The sequence below is a fragment of the Solea senegalensis genome, linkage group LG5, assembly GCF_019176455.1.
Source record: "Solea senegalensis isolate Sse05_10M linkage group LG5, IFAPA_SoseM_1, whole genome shotgun sequence".
NCBI lineage: Eukaryota > Metazoa > Chordata > Actinopteri > Pleuronectiformes > Soleidae > Solea > Solea senegalensis.
Genome location: NC_058025.1, coordinates 17552746 through 17574412, shown reverse-complemented (window position 1 = coordinate 17574412; position 21667 = coordinate 17552746). Strand labels below are relative to the sequence as shown.

At 40.9% G+C, this 21667-nt stretch overlaps 1 protein-coding gene across 2 annotated transcripts; it reads left to right on the top strand.

Moving 5' to 3' along the window:
- The first annotated feature begins 1937 nt into the window (after positions 1-1937).
- scarf2 (scavenger receptor class F, member 2) lies at positions 1938-20815 on the top strand. 2 transcript variants are annotated; one of them, XM_044026768.1, is made up of 11 exons: positions 1938-2105; positions 4502-4560; positions 4646-4747; positions 5496-6015; positions 6533-6751; positions 7318-7446; positions 7779-7882; positions 9691-9805; positions 10082-10179; positions 16023-16175; positions 17256-20815. In XM_044026768.1, exons 1-11 carry the CDS (start codon positions 1996-1998, stop codon positions 18494-18496), a joined length of 2850 nt encoding a protein of 949 aa, XP_043882703.1. In that variant the 5' UTR covers positions 1938-1995; the 3' UTR covers positions 18497-20815. The 2 variants fall into 2 exon arrangements, with proteins under 2 accessions (XP_043882703.1, XP_043882702.1); XM_044026767.1 differs by having other exon boundaries at positions 10055-10179.
- The last annotated feature ends 852 nt before the right edge of the window (positions 20816-21667 follow it).

Genomic DNA, 21667 nt, shown 5'->3' with positions numbered 1-21667 from the left:
CAGCCAGGAGGAGGAGGTCGTTGTCTGCAGTGAAAACACAGAAGCCCGGAGCCGTCGTTGGCCGTGAACGACACTGTGTGAAACAGCATGTGAGCGACTGTCAGTCAAATTTGCATCAGGTGGTTGGTGGATCAGCTGTGATGTAATAACACACACACCCAGACAACCTGCACAGGTGCTGCTACTTCAAACACACAAACTAACTGAGACTAACTCCTTACCGAGTCAGTCTAAGCTGCAGATCACACTATTTCATTTCAAATACTCAACCACAGTGGCGTGCACAGACATTTGGAAGAGCAGGGGCAATAATTAAAAGGGCAACCACTGGGGCAGGCGTCACTAGTATATAATTTCATACCTTTCCACACACCTGTGTATCTGTACAAGGACATCCTTTACAGTACAGCATCATGTTCTAATCACAGAGATTGGACATGCATATACTGTATTTTGCTATCTAATACTTTACTTTTACTTGTGTGACCTTTTTGTGACCTTGTGTGACCTATTTTGACAAAGGTATCTTAAAAGGAAAAGTGTTGTTAACCGCTGAGGAGCAGACGGACTGGCTTTCAGCTCCATTGTTTTGCCTTCACGTGTTGGCCACATAAGCGTGGCACATAAATAAGTATGGAAATGACTCTCTGAGTATATTTACCTTTCAGCAGGCTTTTATGATGCCATAACTATTTTCGTTGTCATGCACGGCACTGCACATTCCATTATCTGTCCGTTTTGTGTAAATTCATTTCATTCACAGCATCAAAAAGCACCATTTATTCACAGCATTGTGAAACTGGGGTCAGAGCATTTGTGTTTTAATGGATTCTGGGAGTGACTTTTGTGGCGCCATTCATCACAGATTACATGAGTAGAACTAAATGGCAAACCTGTCATTCCATTGTGTAGATGTTTACTATTGGCCTGAGTCAGCATTGCTCTAATAATAAAGTCATCACATTTATTTTTGGTTCATAAGCATTAGCAGGATTTAAAACAGGAGGTGTCACATGCCAGCATTACTTTGTTCCTTCTAACAGATGGGGGAGCCATTGTTTCACGTGTAGATGCGCCTCCTTTATCACCTCCACTCACAATCCTCCCTTTGTATCCATTAACCTACAGCTTGATGTAGTGTTTTAAATAGAAATAAAAGGCACAACTTTTCACATAATAATATCCAAGATGTCCCACCATAAATCCCAGAGGTGTAAAAATGCGCAGGTCTTTATGATGAAAATTGGAAGTATCATTACATGAAATAGCAATATTCTTTATTCTGGTAATTAACCCCATTACTTTTTGTTTGTGTGTAAAGGAAAGTTAGGCCACATCATCATCATCATCATCATAACCAAGGCCATCGCTGTCTGTTGCTCACACAGGCGTATGTAAATTTGGTGGCGCACACATGGCGCACAAAGCCAAAGATAGAGTAACAAATCAGGAATTTCCCTCCTGCCACTCCTGAGAGCGCAGCAGAGGACAGAAGTTACGAGTTAAGCGCTTTTCCTCCGAGAGGACAAAGCAAGAAGGCAGCTAATGTGCCTGTTTTATTATTAATAACATTATTAGTAATAATAATCATCATCATCATTATTAGATCGTCTTGTAAGTATTATCACATAGTTCCCGGGCGTCCACCAGGACATTACAACGTGATTTACGTCTGCGTAATCCTGGAGCCATCAACTTTTAGAAACTTTCATGGAATAAATGGCGCACTCCAGGAGAACGACGCACACGAAGAGAAGTGTCATTTTCGCGTTTTGCCTTGGTGACTTCGCAGCTGAAGGGATACCGTTTCCGTTTTCTTTTTTAAGCTGCTGTTGAGGGGTTTTTCGGTGACCAAAAGGATGTTGAGTCCATAAAGAAGCTGCATCTGGATTATGTGCTTGGAAACACAGTGACAATCCCAGCGTCAGGACTTTTTTGTGGAGGAACGAAATGCGGAGAGAAAACGGCGTCTAGAAGGATGCTGCTGCTTGTACAATGGAAGTGAAGGACTCTTTTGCCGTCGTTGCGGTGGTTTGTCTCTTCTTTTGCTGCAGTTTCTGCCAAGAACTCAAGCCCAAAGGCAAGAATGTATGCAAAGCACCGGGGTAAGCATCTCTGCAGGAGAAAAAAAGCATTTATTACACATGGTTGGACATAGAAATCAGTTTTGTGACTAAGTTTTCCGCATACCACTCTTTCCTCATTCCGTTTTATTTCAAGGTAGGACATTTTAAAAGTCAACTCAGGGTTGTATTTACATTCAAATAACTTGTGTCACCTCTATTCTTTATTTCACTGGCTCAAGGGAATCGTGCTTTAAAAAGAACACGAGATAATTATAATTGCACTATTGGCACGAATAGGTTGAGTCGAACTTAACCACTGATGTTCTCTCTTCACGAGTGTTATAGTTACACTGTAATATCATTATATACATATATACTTTACCTTGACCTACTTTTCCTACATTATCATTGTATAGCATGCATGCATGCATGCAGGAGGAGGAGGAGGAGGAGGAGGAGTCCATTGAAGAAAGCAGCCATACAGATGTGTACATCTGGAACTAGAGTGTTTTATCCTTCTGTAGGGGGCGCACCAGTTGACCTTCACAGCTTTGGAGGCACCATTTGGTGACACTGAGGTTTTTTGGAGAACTTTCTGGAAGTTTATAAAACATTCATTTCGACACATTCAAATTTCAACACACAGTCAATGAATGGTGAATGAGATGTGGTTGTTTTTGTTTATAGGAAATCTATTTGCCTCTTTATTCCTCTTGTATATCGTGTTTTTGATATTTTATGGTGTGTATTGATATGTTGACAGTTTGTGTAGCTGAATGTGTTTGAAATATGATTACCTTCATCTCAGTGGGACTTCCTTCCTTGTGTGTTTGTTAGTAAACAGATTATAATGATGCATACATTTAAAGTGTACAGGTATTGACAGTCTCTGACTGATCATAGTGTAAGTTATCCAAAGAGTATTGCTGGATGACCTCGAGTAATATAGTCGAGCCTGTGTGTGGACGTCTGGTCACTAGTTTAAAAAGGAAAATGGCCAAGGCCACAATTGCTGACTGACTAGAAATGGTTGGAGAGAAGCAGCAAAAATAGTCACAGGGATTGTTTTTCAGGCACATTTGTGTGTTAAAAAAACAAATACTGTCCTCACAGTTTGTCAAAGTATATTATGTTATACTACAGTGTGACCTCCATTGCACACAGTTGGAAATAAAAAGGAGCTATATATGCTCTGTAGTCAAACACACTGGAAAAGCCACTTACCTTTGACATGAAAGATGAAGCTGCCATGTCATAGATTTGCTTTATAAATTGTATGTTTGTGCACTGTGGAGTTTTCAGTGTAATATTTTTAGCAGTTACTTCTACAGGTTTGACATTTTGCCCTCTTTCCATTATTCAGCATCCACTGCAGTGCTTGTTTTCCCCTTTATGCCCATTGTGTTTTTATTTTTGTGTTTCGTATTGTGTTTATAGTTTTCAACTGAGTGAACAGAATGAATAGGAGGAAGTAGTTCACAATTTATCATCACGACTCAGCTTTTCCAGCATGTTTCGCTTTGCAAAATCAGCTGCTGAAATCTAGCTGGAATGGAAGCATATGTCCCAACTCAACCTCTTGACAGTGATTTCCACAACAGTGATTGTCTTTAGACTTGAATGTTCCCAAAAACATCTGGGTACAAAGAAGGTGACGCTTAGAGCTGTGATGCAGAAAATACACAGTTGAATAAGTATAAAAAGCCACCCTTGAAGTGAGCGCTGACATGATTTGCCGCATGTTAAAGGTCAACAAGGATCAACTCAACACTTTCAACTGGAGTTCGTCAAAATATGAAGCCACATAGTTAAGTCCCGAGACGTTTTGTGTGTTAAAATTTGTCTAAAGGCTTATTTTTTCGCTCTCATAACAAGTGAAAGCATGCAGAGGTTAAGCCTGTGACATCTTCCACGTGCCCATTTTAGAATAAAAAAGCTCCCTGTTCATTGACAGAAGACAACCTTCCTTCTCCAGATGCTGCAAGGGAGGCAGATGTAAAGCAGAGGCCCCCATACAGGTCACAGGAGTGGGAGGAAGAAGAGACACATCCATCCTCTCCTGACAGGCCGCAAACTTAACTGCAAAATGTCTCTTATGAATATTAATGCTCCTTTCTTAAATTTTCCTAAAAGGCTGGAGGAGCTGATAAACTGCATATCTGGAGGGTTCAGGGCCTTTTAAAGTGGCTACCAGCCCCAGTTAGTTGTAAATGAACCCTGCTCACAAAATGATGCAACCATGTGTTAAGCACATGAGTCTCTGCACACGTTTGCCAAATTTGGCCCAAACCACATCAATAAGAACTGTGAGATGAAGTGAGCATGAGCTGGGTGTGGATGTTGCCGTCTTGATATGTTTGTTTTTTACCGTGTTTTAGCTCGGTGCTTTATCTTCTCCCCTCTCATTTTGGATATCGTCATAATTTCTCTCCTAGGTCGTCAGGATTGCTGTGTTGCAGCGGTTGGGGGCAGCTAGGGGACGAATGCCTGACACGTATGTAACCGTTACACATCGCTAACGTCACACTGCTCATTGTGCAAGCCAGTTGAATAATGTGGCCTGTTCTTGTTCGCCCCAGCTCTCTGTGAAGGCAACTTCACCTGCAAGGAAAATGAGGTGTGTGTCAGGCCAAATGAATGTCGCTGTCGCCATGGATACTTTGGAGCTAGCTGTGACACCAGTAAGAGATTGTTGATGTTGTTTTCTTTTACTATTACATTCACAATATCTCTCCTTTGCCTTTTAAATATGGTGTTGAAATGTCAAGTTGTTAAAGACATTGTTTCACCTAAATCTCAACTTTACAGAAAGTAGCTTTTACTGGGGGGGTTTTCAGTCATGCGAGCAGCATAGTCCTGTCAAAGCCACTTTTCTACAATTAGCTTTTGTCCGCAGTGGGAATGGATACAATTTGAATTCGCTTCCAGGTCTAATGACTTCTGCAATAGACAGATTTTTATCAGCTCCAATTGGCAGTGATGCGTGACACCATGATGAACTTGAACTTGAAATTGTTTTTCTACTATTTCGTCTAAGTTGGCAGGCCAGATGCTGTCTCTGAGCTTTTACTGGCGTGATGTCATAACATCCATTGTACCGTGTTCTAAAATCACTCAGAGAGAGTTTGAAAGGCAAAGTGAAAGAGAGAAAAGTGTAACTAGTGTGACGTTATCACTGGTCTTCATAATTGTTTTGTGCGCTCTGATTCTGCCCTGCAGGATTTGCAATGTGAGAGATGCAGACATCTCCATTGCATTTATCAAGGTTAATGTTCTTCAAAAATCATCATATACCTGCTTGTGAAAACGTGTTTTATAGTGTATAGTATTTATAGTGCCCACAAGATGAATTCACTTTCCTTTTCTGTAACATGCTCTCCAGTGCCACCAGTTGATGTTGACACTAATGTCAACACTCTCTTTTCATAGAGTGTCCCGCACAGTTCTGGGGTCCTGACTGCAAAGGGAAATGTATTTGCTACCCAAACGGCCAGTGCGATGACTTGACCGGCCAGTGTACCTGCAACCACAACCGCTGGGGACCGAACTGCGAGAATGTGTGCCTGTGCCAAAAGGGCAAATGTGATCAAGAGACAGGCAAATGCACATGCCACCCTGGTGCCTGGGGTCCCCAGTGCAACAACAACTGCTACTGCAGCATCAACTCCGTCTGTGATGCGATGACAGGTCGCTGCCAGTGCAACCCCGGCTGGACGGGGAGGAACTGTGCAATCCAGTGTAGTTGTAACAACTCACCATGTGAGCAGTTCACGGGACGCTGCCAGTGCCGTGAGAGGCTGTGGGGCCAACGGTGTGAGCGATACTGCCAGTGTGTCCACGGTAAATGCAACCAAGCCGATGGCTCATGTACGTGCACTCCAGGCTACCGTGGAAAGTTCTGCAGGGAACCTTGTCCTGCTGGATTCTATGGACAGAACTGCAGGAACAGGTGGGGGGAAATTGGCAGAGAGCAAATGTACCATTTCAAAAACACAGGAAACATGCAGTTTTACAGATGCCTAACATTAAGGTCCCTTCTCTGATGGTGCAATTATGTGGTTTCGATATGAAGATTTAATACAAACTGCAGCTGATAACCATTAGAATATCTGAACATGTTACTTAAATGTAGCAATAAAACATTGAGATGTGGTAGTTGGTATTCACATTATCCCATAATCATCCAACATATCAACGTGATTCAAGTTAAGTACTTTACCTTCCATGGACCTGGGACATTCTCACATGATACAGTCTTTATATACCCAAAGAGAACAAAGTTAGAGTTCAGTGTTGTTTATCTCCCTCTTTAAATGGTCATCAGAGCGGCGATAGAAAACATGCAAATACAGATGTCCTCCATCACGTTAAATTGTTTTATTACACGCAGATGAGCTAGAAGAATTTTTGTGTGAACAAACAAGACAAATCCTTGTCTGTTTTTGTTTTTGTTTGGCTCACTACAGATGTGGACACTGCAAGGGCCAGCAGCCTTGTAAAGTTACAGAGGGACGCTGCATCACCTGTGACAGAGGCTGGAACGGGACACGGTGTGATCAGCTCTGCTCCAAGGGCTTCTTTGGCGAAAACTGCCAGGAAGTGTGTCCCACCTGTAAGGACGGTCACCACTGCGACCCCATTCATGGCAAGTGCTCCCACTGTAACCCTGGCTGGATTGGGGACAGGTAAGAAAACACAGTACATTTCTAGAAAGAAGCATGCAAACATGAAATGGTGTGAGCTATGTCATTTCATAAGAAGATAAAGGCAGCTGTCACGAGTGTTTAAAGGACCTGGGGGTTACAATTATCCAGACCATAGTATCTGCCATTAATGCATTAAGATTGTAGGAAGATGCTAGAGCACTGGTAAACTTTAATTGCTAAATTGCTAATCCATTTTTATATTGCTTAAAACTTATTTATTTAACATAACACTATCTGAACCACCACCATAAACGTTTTTGTTGGTACAGTTAGAGGCCATGTAATAATGTAAATGGTGTTTTTGTATGATCATGTAATTACTGTAGCTGCCATCGAATGTAAGGGTTACTCACAAAACTGTCATTGCTGCAGACTGATATAATCACCCACTCTCAGGGGCCCCCCTCTTAACATTTGGCCCCCTGGTAAATGCCTGCTTTGCCTGCTTTCTTGCAACACAGATAGTCAGTGCCTCTATTTAGTATCTACTGTGACAGCGTTTTTGTAAAAGACTGTGATTATGACGTTCCTCTTGTGTGTCGTAGGTGCGAGGTGCGCTGCCCCAATGGCACATATGGAGAGAACTGTGAGAACAACTGCAGTCACTGTTATAATGGCATCTGTCACGTTGTCACCGGAGAGTGCCTCTGTGACCCGGGGTTTTATGGCACCTAGTAAGTCACAGAACCTTCTAAAATCTGTCTGTCTTTGCAGCACACTGTGTAGAGTAAAAAGGATCGATGTTACATTCGTCACACGCTTACATGTTTTGAAGGCGTGAGCTTGTGTCTTCAGGGATATCTTTACATAACTGGTAAAGCATGGTCTTAGAGTACAAAGTGTTAAATTCCCTAAGGCTTCCGTCAGAGAGTAAAAAAAATGTTTGAAACACTGATGTGACCCTACTTATCCCCCATTCTTTCCCTCGGTGTCTCTCATTTGACACATCTGTCGCTTGGAACAGACATAAAACAGATGTTGTTTTTGTCTCCTCTCTGTATTCAAGCTGCAATATGACCTGTCAACCTGGCCAGTACGGAGTGAACTGCAATCAAACTTGCTCTTGCCATGACAGGGACTGTGATCCTGTGTCTGGGGCCTGCTATCTTCGTAAGAAAACATTTTTATATTAAGAGCCAGCACATGCTTTGTGGTCACGATGTTTTTCAGGGTTTTCTGTGAACAGAAACAGGACCCAGTCTTTTTCTAAGACAAAACAGATCTGTTTTACAGAAACAGTCCGAACCCTCTGAATGTGTTTGTCCAAAAAGCCAGACGGCACTAGTGCAGTTTGTGTATTAAATGTCTAATAGTTGGCCGTGTACACCGAGTACCCACAAACACATCTATTCAGGTCAGTGTGTGTAGTGGGAAAGTTAACGTAGCGGGTCCTTGATACTGTTTCCAGACCCAGACCGGCGTTCTTTTTATGGCTGTGTTTGTTGGCTCTATTCCTGTCCAGCTAGAGGGAGAGAGGGGAGGGAAGAGAAAGAAAGAGAGGGAGAGAAGGAAAGGAAGGAAGAAGAAAGAAGAGGGGGATGGAGAAAATGGAGAGAAAAAGAGACCTTGGAAGGGAGACAAAGAAGAAAGAAAAAAGTGGATGGCTTGGAAATAGATGACTGGAGGCAGCCAGGCAGGAAGAATATGATTTTGGAGGATGCAGAGGTAGCAGGGATTTTTTGTGCGAGGACATAATGAGGAGGTGGTTCAATGATATTTCAAGGCCTCATCACTTTTAGCTTACCACATTTACAAAACTCACCACGCAACAATCCATCTCAGCCTGATGTGAAGTAATGATCACTACTTGCCCAATTAAAAGTGTGTAGGAAACATTATTTTGAACAATAATTTCATTATAATCTTCAAACACAATATAAATCAAGTGATTTGAGAGAGGACTTATCCATAGCCTCTCTTTACAGCCTTGAGGAAATCCAGCCCAGGACTTTAAAGATAGCATGAATTTCTAGTGTTGATGCATCTTAATGGGTACCGATGGGCTTGGGTGTAAGGGGCAAGCAAACAAACTCAGTGTTGCCCAAATAACTAGTTTAATTTGGGATCTGATGTAATATAAATGAATAAAATGCATTTTAAAAATGATCCGTTTCTGGCTTGAGGTTGAGACAGTAAAATGCAACCTGAACAGCACTTTAAACAGTTCAGAGAGCAGACACTTCTATTGTCAACTGTGTACACATCTTTGATGGAAAGGTCAATTTTGCAGCATTGGCAACAACTGCCTATGCTGCAAAGCAACCTACACAAACACAACTAAATTATTGAGTCTAAAAGGACAGTCAAACAATAAAGGCAGCAAAACTGCCATACATGAGATTTGTGGGTCTGTCCATGCTTGTGGGACGGACTAAGGACAGGGGGCCCCCATCCCAAAATGTTAGTATTTACAACCTGAGACTTGGTAGACTCGCCATGTCCAATGTTTCTTTAAAATCCACCATCTCCGGTTGTATGCCATGGTTCTTTTCTTCTCCAGTATCTTGCAAGCACTTAATATCATTTAGCAATGCTGCACTTTTTATCTGGGGTGTATCTCACTCGAAGTGGGAGGGGAGCTATTAAATCATGGACTTATGGTGAAGGGTGTGTAGTAATGAGGGGTTTGAGGGGAGGAAGTTGCTTGCAAGAAATCAGTAATGAAAGGGTAAGCGGTCTTATGTCTTGTGAGAGATAAGATTAATAGTGAATTTCAGCCTGTTGAAACCAAGAAATCACTTCCCCCTGAGATGCCTCGTGTCATAGCAGCTTCTGTAAATCAGGTATTATTTTAGCTCTATGCTTTATCATATGAGCTAACTTTCACATTAACAAAAACAAGAAAGTATTTTCAGAGTGACGGGTGCTTCCCTGTGCCAGTGTGGCACACCCAGAATTCTCAACATCTCATCTTTTAGAGCCCAACCAGCGGATGGGTGTGATTGCGGCTGGAACGCTGGTCTCGTTTTTACTGATTGTCCTGCTCTCGCTGCTGTGCTGCTGCTGCCTGTGTCGACACAAAGATGACCACAAGTAAGTGACAGATACCGTTTGTCATATTTTTGCAGGCTAATTCAAGATCAGGGTCGTCATTGTTTTTAAAGTCATTTTAAAAATTTGTAGAAAATATATTTCTTTCTTTTTTTTTTAAAGATTGAAGTAAATATTGACATTGAGTGGCACTGTGATGTAGCCAGCAAGGCCTCAAAGGAGGCACAGGGCCAGGTTTAATATCCCTTGTTGTGAATCATTTGGATTTCCATAGCATCATCTCTTTTACAGTCCTAACCAAGACAACTCTACCAACAGCAAAAAAGCCAAGCGGATCCTGTGTGGACGATTCAGCCGAATCAGCACTAAACTTCCCCGTATTCCACTGAGGCGACAGAAACTGCCCAAAGTAGTCGGTAAGCCCCTAAACTCTTTCTCATGCCCCACCGCAGTGCTGCTGGATGCTGCTTTCGTTTATGTGATCTGTCTCTTGGGTGCATGCAACATGGGCTGCTGGAGTCCAAATCCCCGAGTTAACTTTTTGAAAAGCTGACGCATTAACAACAGATGACGACATCACAGTGGGGATGTCGTCGAATATGACAACGGTGAATTCAGTGTGTGACACAGATGGATGGCCATCAGAGTGAGCATTTTCCTCTAGTGGTACCTTTGTCTGCCTCTTAGATGATGAATAATGTTGAAAAGTGTATGGTGGCTGCCAGGCGAGTGTGGGGTTTCATTTGAAAGGAATGCACTGGTTTTAGAGCCCCTTATTATTCTTGGCACCCTCAAATGCCATGTGTTCATGTTATTACAACCCCAAACTGGGGCTTTTTTCTTCCCATTTTCTTTGCTCATTTCCATCATCTTTTCTGGGGCTAAGGAGGAGGCTGTGTTATTAAAAGAAGCCCAGTGGTTGTCAAGGGGCCTCGGGTGGTGGTGAGTGATGTGCTATCAAAGGCAGCACTGTTTGGGTAGACACTGCAGCCCTCCTGCCCCATTTGGAGGACTCGTGGTGTGTGACAGATCTGTCTGTGACCCCAGTCATTTCATTTTTTTTCTCTTAGTATAGTAGACAGAAAGAAAGAAAAAAACTATATGTTGATCTTTTTAACCTCACTGCACGTGATTATACAAACAAATCAATCATTTTATTATTACTGTATCTCTTTAATCTCTGTACAGTGTGAATAAATCTTCTTAATTGAATAGTGCATGCAGTTGAAGGCTAAATGCACAATGTTTTTGAGCACATACAATTATTATTCTTATTGTACAAGAAAGAGCATATAAGAGCTCAGAGGACGATTGTGCAAAATATACAATGCAATGTAACAACGTGCTTAACAATAATAAGAAGAAATAGATAGCCAAACAAGGAATGAATTAAAGTACAGTCAACATCAATTAAAAAAAGAATGCTGCATATTTTCTGGTTTCCACTTCTCAGACATGACTGATTGTCATTGTAAACTGAATGTCTTAAGGCAAAACAAGCAACATGAAATTGACATTTACTGAAGTGAGTGTGGTGTGAAAGGAGACATGGTTTCTTTTCCTTGCATGAGCAGCACGTGGCCCCCAATTTAATATTTAAGCTAGAGTCTGTCTCCATTATACCTCACTGCAAAATACAACACTTGGACAGAGTTGCCTTTGTTATGATGTCAGAATGGGGCAAGAGCCTGACCATGTGAATAGCTGTGTCAGCCAGAGGCACAATGTCAAACTCACTTTTTTTTTTTTGCATTTACAATGCAAGTAAATTATAATATTAAGTTAAAATTGACAGATAACGAAGAAGACACTTAGACACAATAGAGCTGAAATCCAGGTTTTCTCCTATAACACATTATTTACTGCCTCTTCTATTTCCTGGTTTGCCTTAGATACATTTTTGCTACTTTGTTTTTCTGTTGGTTTATCCACAGTATGTCTGCCAGTTTTAAGAAAGTCTAAATCTGACCGGGGATACTCACTCCTGCGCACAGACACACATTCCAGAGGGGGCCCGATGGGGCTGGAAACAGGAAATGGTCAAATTTACCCCAGCCAATGGTGATTTATCCACACCAGGGTCAGTGGCAGCAGATGTGGCAAGACCAACTGAAAAAAAAAGAAGAAAAAAAAAAACGAAAAAAAAAAAACAAAACGGAGGGAGGCGTGTGAGGATTCTGACAATGTTTGCCCTTTTGTCTGCATAGTTAGCCTCCAAATAAAAACAAAGTCACCAGCTCACCTTTTAGCACAACTATGACTGTGTGTAGTATTTACTACACGTCTTACAAAGTCATGTCTGTTCTGCATTCCTTGCATCCACAGAATCCAATTGCTTGCCCCTGGGTCAGCACTAAGAGCACACCACCTGCCTTTTTTGTCTTTATTTATCCATGGGGGAAAGTTGGCTGGCTCTACAAACATATTTGCTATAACACACTGAGCTTCACACTGACAAAGACAAAACCCTTCTCACACAATAATGAACCAAAGAGTTGGCTTGTTCGATAGAGTTCAGTAATAAAACAATAACAATAATATATAAATATATGATCATGTTTATGAGTACACTTAACCTAATTAGTGCCTGTTGTTACTGTGCTAGTATCCAGGTAATAGCTTGGTTATGATAATTACTCTTGGCTTTTAGATTATGTCCCACTGACACTTTAGATGTTTCCCTACTGCAACACACCTGATTCAAATAAATGGGTCATTATTGTTGATTAGCTGACCATTTGAATCAGGTGTGTTGGGGCAGGAAAACATCAAAAACATGGAGGACAGTGGATCCCCAGGACCAGGATTCCTTGTACAGAAATCCTTATGAACTACCATGGTATTACTTTCCTATAACAAAATTGTTCCCACATTATATCTATATTGTTATTGTAATTATTGGCATAACCTCTGAGCTAGCCATATTGATTGTGTAATGCTTTTGTTTAAATTGTGTTTAAACAGGCAAACTAGTAACACTGCTATTTCAGGCCTTTTACTATTGACAAACTAGTATCCCCTACTCAGTGCCCATGACTTCCAGTGCTGGACCAGACATTTGAACAAGCAGCCTTTTCGTTGCAGCTGAGCTCTTAAACCTGTAGACTTCCACTGCCCCAGGTCTGTAAATGCATTTGCTTCCCCAACCCCCACCAAGCAACTGTGACGGTAGAGTTCTGCAGCTGGGACGTGTCAATAAGGCCCTGTTGTGCTGTGGCCTCCAAGTAGGAATGGATCACAGTGGCATCCAGTCTGCAGTGCAATCTGCAATCTGTGCTAGACCTGCAGTCCGGAGGGAGCTGCTTTCAAGGATAACAGTTGTTCATCACTGCATGCACATAATGCTGCAAAATGCCCATGTGTTAGCTTGTCCACTAACTTAACTTAACAAAGGTCAGATGCTCTACATTCCTGCATTTCTCAGCGCAGCCATGCAGCAGCAGCTTAGTTTAGTAGTTTACTTGCTTTGGAACACACTGTATATCATCATTGTGTTCATTGTATATTAGACACAACATCTTAAAATGATCAACACATAAATGGGGGTGCCCTTAAATGTAACAACCCTCCACATACAAATCCAACACACTTGTCATGGTAGTTGTTTCCTTTTTCACACACTGTGCTGTGCAAAAAAAAGCAGAGACATCTTAGATCTGTGTTGACATTATCCACCCTGCAAGAAGCACAATTTTCAACACACCAACACTTCAGAGAGACAAAAAATCTCAAGAGACGAAATCTATTCACTGGCATATGGTGTTAGGCAGAAAGCTGGGCAAGGGAATCGAGAGAGAGAAAACAAAAATCAGAGCGTTTGTGATGAAAAAAGTCAGTCTTGTTCAGTTGGCTGTTAATGATGAGCGGAACCAGAGAGGAAATAGGTCATCTGCTAATGATACACAGTATGGTTTTAATGCTCTTGTTCTGGAGCACTTCAGAAGTGCAAAGCTATCAAACACAGATAAGGAAAGATGCCTTATCTAGAATGATATTACTGATGAAATACCAATACATATCCATAAATCCATATAAGATCACCAAAAACCGTGCCTCAGATCTCCTAAAGTATCTCAGTAACAGTCAACAACACCTGAGGAGCAAGATGTTGTTCCTAGCCAGGTCACTGCCACAGCTAGAGGATTCCTTGCATGGAGAGTTTATCTGAGGTCTAAACTAACGGATGGACCCATGTGTCATCGGCCATATAGAATTATCAGATGTGGTCGGTCAACTCAAGGTAATGGCTTTTAGAGTTTGGGCGAGAACTGTTCATGCCAGATGGAAAGATAAACCATGTGTGTCCGTCAGAGACCACAGCTGTTGCAGGACTGACAGGTCAGCAGAATGCTGCTGTGTCTGAAGGTGTGGGGAGGAAGATGGAGAGAGCCAGAGAGAGCAAGTGAGGGAGAAACATGACTTGACCTACATTTCACTGCAAAAAAAAAAAAGAAGATGGCGAAAAAAATTTATTTTGTGGCCCGGTTTCCTAAACTTCTGCATCCTAGAGAAGACCAAAATAACGATGAGATAATCATATCCTTATTAGCTTAGTCTACAAACCCGAAATTTTATTAGCGTAATTTTTAAAGCTGAAATACACAACCTTTTATAAAACTGTGTAATGGTGTATTTATATATTATATACAATTTCTGATTATTGTGACCCAATGACTTCTGAACTTGCTGTTTCTTTATGATAGTCACAAAACAACAGTACCAGCTGGAACCGCTATAGAGACACACAAGTTGTTTGATGTGTCTTTAATGCAAACAGCTGAGTTGTTATATATATATATATATATATATATATATATACATAACATAAATATCAACAAGAAACAACTGCTAGCCTCAGTTTTCCAATGTGCTTCAATCAATTGCAAGTGAATTTCTACTAGAGGACTTGAACTCAGCACTGCTAACTTTCCCTACTGACAACATCACTGAGACCAACAAGCTGATATATGCAGCAGCTACATCAGTGATTATCTTGATGCTTGGCTACAAGATGAACAGCATAAGCCTTAAGGAGCAATACCCTCCATGGAGAAGAAGGCTAGAAGCTAAAATCGGTACTGACCTATATCCTGCCACAGCACAACATGAAAGCTCCTGTCAGGCATTGTTACAACTAAGGTGACTAGGCACATGGTTCAATACATGAGCAGAGCCCAAAAAGGAATTGTCAGTAACACCAGGGGAGCCAAGCACCAACTAGTAGTTGACAGGGCAGTCACAACGGCTGTGACTTCATGCCTCATGATGACTCTAGAGGCCAACTCAAAGCCCATCACACAAGTGAGCATCAAATGTGGAATATACCATGGAGATGCTCTGTCATCCCTGCTGTTCTCCATAGGCCTGAACCCCCTCAACCAGATTATCACAAAGAGTGGCTTTGGATAGTGACAGCAACATTAAGAAGAAGGAACATGAGAAGCTTGAGAAATACCAAGGTCTGATAGAGGAGCTAGAGAAGATGTGGCAACTGTTGTCCCAGTAGCGATAGGGCTGTAAACTCCAAACCTGGAGAGTGACTGGCTCCAACAGATTCCAGGAACAACATTTGAGATCTCTCTCCTGAAGAGTGCATTCATAGGAACAGCTGAGATACTGTGTGGAACCCCTCCTGGGCTCCCAGGCCACTGGTAGAGGACCTGAGCTTGGAGGATACACAGTTTTCGTGTTTTTTTTTTTTTTTATTATTTTATTAATTTGTATTTAATTTAATGCAATACCATTGTATCTATTACAATCTCATATATTGTGAAAGCAATGACATATCATAGCTAAGACTGTTTTTTTTGAACATGAATAAATTATTTAGTAAATGACCAACCACATCTTGGCAGCCTGCAATTTTTAAAGGACTCATTTGCATACTGTATCTCTTGGTTTACTGCTAGTTTGGGACACAATGAGCATTTGGTCCATTAAAACAATGCTGTTGATCTTTTGTTAATTGAGAATGTCTGTCTCATATGATGATCAGCTGTCTCTTTTCTATTGTTTAGCCTTACAGGATGAAACTAAAAGGCTTATACTGAAAAGCGTTTGATTTCAAAAACCAATAACATTGCTGTGTTTGTTAACCCACACACCAAACCAATAAAACCTTTTTTTGTCTGCAGACTCACTTAAACCAACATTTCTGCAGCAGTTGTAAGAATGAATGAGGACAGACTGTTATTCTTGTAACATTGTTCAATAGCCTCTAGCTCACCGTTTAGCTTCTGCATTTGTTTTCTGTTCTCAGTAGCCCACCATGATCCAGACACCTTTAACTGCAGCTTCATCGAACCCCCTTCAGTGGCCGAGCAGCCCTCCCCTACCTCCTGGTCATCCCAGGAGTCCTTCTCTTCCTTTGACAGTGGAGATGAGGGGCCAGTTTACTGTCTACCCCATGAAGGTGAGTCACTGTTAACAATAAATAAACAATTTAATTGACACGCAAGATCCACAAAATGCTGTACAATGACATCATCTGTAATCACAGAGATAGCTGACCTTGTATCATGCCATCTAGAAACATGTTTTGCTTGGAGAACACACAGAGTATAAACAGGAAATGGAATAGTCAAGTCAGCATATGAAACAAATCCAAACACTGACTAACTCCTTGAAGTTGGGTGGGAAACGCCCATTTGAACAGTTTCTAGTCTGAAAGACTGCAAGTGAGGTTTTGTTTGTTTTCTTTTTGAAAATGTGTTTGATTGATGTATTTTTAGCAGTGTTTTCCCAGCCCTATGAGTGGTTCAAGGACTTTGAAACAATTAACTTTCAGCAAAACGCCTCTGGCACAAAATAATTACTCTGACATTATGAAAGGGTTTTGGATTTACAAGGATAGGATCCTTTTGTCTCGTAACCTCTCCAGCTCTTGAGAATGTGTTTATAAATTAAATTAAGTCATACAGATACATACAGTACATGTGTATTATTTTCTGGTGGGACTAAAATAATGTCTCATAGCTGTGAGGACCAAATGTATGACACAATTGTACACTAACACAAATAGAGAGGGCAATTTCCCTACTGCTCTCCACCATAACTCAACTTTCAATCTGTCCTCACCGTCTTTTAGCAACAATCACTTCTAACTCACTGGGATACACGTAAATTTACAAATGCTCATTAGCCATTAGCTTATCAATGATGGCTCCTTCCTCTCTGTCTTATGTCTGTGAAGTCAAACACAACTGTGAAAGTAAACGACATAAACAGCTTACAGACACACTGTTACACAGAGGGAAAACTGAGTTATTAAAAAAGGACTTGTGACACACAATCAATTATGTCCTAAATAAGTTGAATCTTAATTGTCACTGTGTAATAATTTATTATGTATTTTAATATATAATTTGAATATTTATCTGTTATCATGTCTGACGTTCTATTTCTTTATAAAGGTCAATTAATATGACTTTAATTTTGAATATTGGATAGATAATCTTTGACTAATACCAAATGATCTACCAATAACCAACAGAATCTGTGAATGAAAGCAAAGAGAAGTGCAGCCCCAGCCCAGCGATGGATAAGCCAGAAGCCATCACCAATGAGGATGATGCGGGAGAGTATACCTCTCTGAAAGACACCAGTATCACAAAGCCAGAGGGCAATGAGCAGCCCCCGATCAAGTCATCTGACAGTGAAGGGTCCACCAGTGGTTCTGAGTCCACAACTGCAGCGCTCTATGCCCGCATAGCTCGCCTCTCCAAGCAGTCCAAAGAGGATGATGGAAGTGGAAAGAATTGGGATGGAACTCCTACACCAGAGGCCAAGCGCAATGGAAAACCACCACCTTCACCTGGTAAGCCAAAACCACGTCCACCAGACCCATCCACCAAGCCCAAGATATCATGGATACATGGAAATACTCCAGGGTCTCCACAGCCAGAACAGCAGGGGCAGGGGTGCATGAAGGCACTTGCAGTGCCTAAGGAGAAAAAGAGAAGCTCAAGTGATTGCTCAGCCAAGAGTGAGGAGCGTCAGAAAATGAAGGAAAGAAACCGTGAGCAACAGAAGAAACAGGAAGGAAAGGCAGCAGATGCCAATGACTCCCCCAGTAAACACAAATCTCTGAGAAGTAAGAAGTCAGGGGATGAACACAGCAGTCCCAGTCACATGGAACACATTAATGGTGTAGTTCAGAATGCCCTGAAGAAGATTAGTAATTTCCACAGTTCCTCGTCCGAGAAGAAAAGTTCAAATGACAATCCAAAGGAGACCTCTAAGGAGCCACCCAAGAGCCCCAAGGTAATCCATCCCCATATGAACTCTGAGGCTGCCACACTGCTGGCTGCTCAGCTCAAGGAGAAAACCCAAAGTATCAACAGGAACGAGGGGACAGGCTTGACGAAGACCAATGGTTTCTCTACGCCCAAGGGAGCCCGGGAGAAGCCGACACCTCCACAGAAAGCCAAGAGGAACCCTTCCAGTGGATTGAGCCAACAGGGCTCCTCCAAGCCCCTGCTGCCCACCTCAAACAGCCTCCAGAAAATGGTGACGCCTGTTTCTTCTGACATGGGGACTGCTGAAACCAAGAGCCCAGAGAAGCAGGACTTGAATGGCTCAAGGTCAGGGGACCCTACGTTGGATACTACACCAAAGAAAACCCCAATGAAAAAGCCCCCACGGAAGAAAGGCAAGGAGGGTACTTTGGATACACCCGAAATCAAAACGCCACAGCAAAAGACAGCCATCATGCCACCACAGATAGTGAAGTAGGTGTTTTTAACAATAAACGGCACGAAGATTGTGACACATTTCAGAAAAACTTTAATGGATTTGTTGGAATTCGTCATTTTTCAGACAAGGAATTTAAACTTTTCCTATGCGAGTGTGCTGTGACTTCAAGACCACTCAAGAGTGACAGATGCTTTTAAATTGATGGCATATTGGTGAGTTGTATTATAATGACCTCTATACACAATTATATTACATTTCAAGATTTCATTTCTTTTTTTTTTTACTATGTATCAATTTCACATCACAACCTGTGGCCAAGCCGGACACAACTGTGAAAACAGTGGCACTTATACATTTTTCATTATTCATCGCCATCCCGCTGCAGTATGTCCACCACTATATTTATATATGAATTGCTTTTGAGGTTGCATAAATATGATTTGCTATGCAGAAGAAAATAGCTATTTTTGTGAATGCTCTCCACAGGTACTAAAGGTACTAAAAGTAACAAGAAAATTTGAATCCTCTAAGGATTGCAAGCTACTTTTTTTTATTGCATTGGACCAAAATGCAGCGTCAGTTTTTTTGTTGTCAAGGTCATTCTTTTCAGATGAAGGATTTCTTAAATATTGTCAGTTGAGCTCAACACATTCACACTTTCATTGTGACTTGTTGGAGAACTTTGTCTTTAGCAAATAAAACCCATTTTATCCCCTTCTCCCTGTTGCTAGCACAACAGCTTTTCAAAATTCTACCCCACATTCTCAGAAATGTTCTTCAATCAACGTAATTTTGAACCCCAAACTGCACAAGTTATGTTCTATGCTTCAATGGTATGTTCAAGGCTCTTCCATACACTAAAATAGCATTTTAGATCTAAGGTCTTAGGTCTCTGTTGTTTAGTTCCATCGCACATGTTATGTTGAAGGCCAAACAACCTTTTTCATGTTTCTGCAGAAAATGGCTATTTGAAACCACTTCCATACTTTTGCTAACACCAAATCCCCAGAAAGTGCTCTTACTGTATGTTTTTACTCAGTCAGCTAAACCACTAAGCCAAAAATGATACCCACGCTATCCATGCCCTCACTTAATGTCATGCTAATAAATCACTTTGAAGTTACATAATTTCTCTGAATTACAGCCAAATCTGCAGTTTCCCTGTGCTGCATATAAGAAAACAAATGGTACAGGTCATTATAATCCAGTAAAACGCAAAGTAGTGGCTGTTTTGGTGTTGTTCTGTACAGGTGAGGAGGAGACCACCGTTTTTTGTTTTGCTATTTTAACTTAGAAAAGAAAGTAGGTCAGTACATATGAGCTGTGTTATCATTTCACATGTATTTGTATATGCAAATAGACTTTTAAGTGAAAAAAGAAATGTATGTCCAATAATGATCACATTACCTTAAGCTAACGTAACAAGGTGCTTTAATCTCAATGTTGTTCTTATAGGTTATGAGACTAAATGGTACTGTGCATTGAGTGTTAAAATCTGCCTCAACTGTGGACCAGTTTAAGTGGAGTTGACCTAAATGTTGCTACCAACTTTTATTCAAGTGATTACTCTAATACCAGTCAGCCAAAAAAGGTAAGCCTTTAAGTGGGACAAAGCTATTTTAAAAGTAGCACTTAAAACATGAGCTTTGGCAATGTGCCAGGAGGTTAAACATACATAAAGGTAATATTTTGGACAAATTTATATTTTACATTCAAGGCTGATTTGAACTAAATGAACCATGGTTTTATATAATTTTATCAAGGTACGTCACATTCATCACATTTCTTATTTTTTTTGTTTTTCAACTTGTTCTACTTGTATACATTGTGTACTTTTTATTGTCCTTGTAAGCTGTGCTTATATGACTTTTTTGGTCCCACTGTTTTCTTTTTTTTTTGTTTTGTTTTGTTGTCATTGAACTGGCCTTCTTTTGCATTTGCTTTTTTGTTTGGTATGTCACTTATTTTGGAGTCTGTAGCAAACCTACGGTATGAGTACCTTCCTCCTGTGAAGTTTACAGCAGCTTTGTCATTTTTTCTCTGTTGATGCAATTGTTTGTGTAACACTTAACTCCATGATGCAGAGTGTAATATGGAATTAATTGCTGCGCAGGAATTCTGTAATCTTCCTGTCTTGTTTTTTTTGTTTTTTTTTGCCTCACATTAAAAAAACAGTTCATACAGAAAGAATTGCACAGTACTACTATGATACCACTGTTGAAACCTTTGCATAATATACGTAAAACCATAACATTGTGTAGTTACAGTATGAAGAGGAAACATTTTTCTATCTGACTGGCCTGTGCATTTATTCATAGGCTTATGGAGCATTTTTATAAAGAGGGGCCTGCTGCAAAACTAACTGTAAGATATATTTTGTTTGTATTGGTTTGTTTTCTGCAACTTTTATTTCCATTTGTATATGGTCATTTAATTAATATTTCCTTATTTACTTCTTTGGAATAAAAAAAAACCCCGCAATACATGTAGCTGTAGTCAAATGAGAATTTAACAATTACTCCTGGATATACAGTGACAGCCATAATGTTTGTGCCCATGGGGTCATAACCTCTTGTTGGCTCCTCACAATGTCTTATTCCTGTGTACATTAACACAAATAGAAATAAGGTGAATGGAAATATATTTAATAATACACCACACACATCTCCTGTTGTATTCTCTCAATACAGATTTGCCTTTTCATTTAACATTAGGCTACTGAACTGTTAGACAAGGCCGGAGTCCTATGGAGGTGTGTAGTCAAAGAACCTGAAGGAACCAGGAGACTGTTGATTTGTAGGGGGCAATGATGACAAGAGCCCCTTTCATAGGAGGAAAACATTGGTGACTCTGTGCTGAGGAGTAAATCACATGCCACATATGCATCCTCTTTTAGCGGAAAAGAGGTATATAGCCAGGATCGGGCCACAAGTGCTGTGAAGGGGCGGATGAATGGAAGTAAGGATGGCTGGATGGGTCATGTGATGGTAATTGGAAGCAGACAACAAAGCTTTGTTTTGGATTGTACGCTCTTTCGACGCGGTATTCTACGAGCGCATGCACGTTCGACGAGGTCTTGAGTTGAGTTTTTGAGTCTGGTTTTAAATTCATTCAACATGCCTACTTTGATGTAGTCTTTTATTAAGATTGACCATTCTAATATTTCTTTTTCAGAACACACAAAACATTATCAAAATGTTAAGGCTTTTA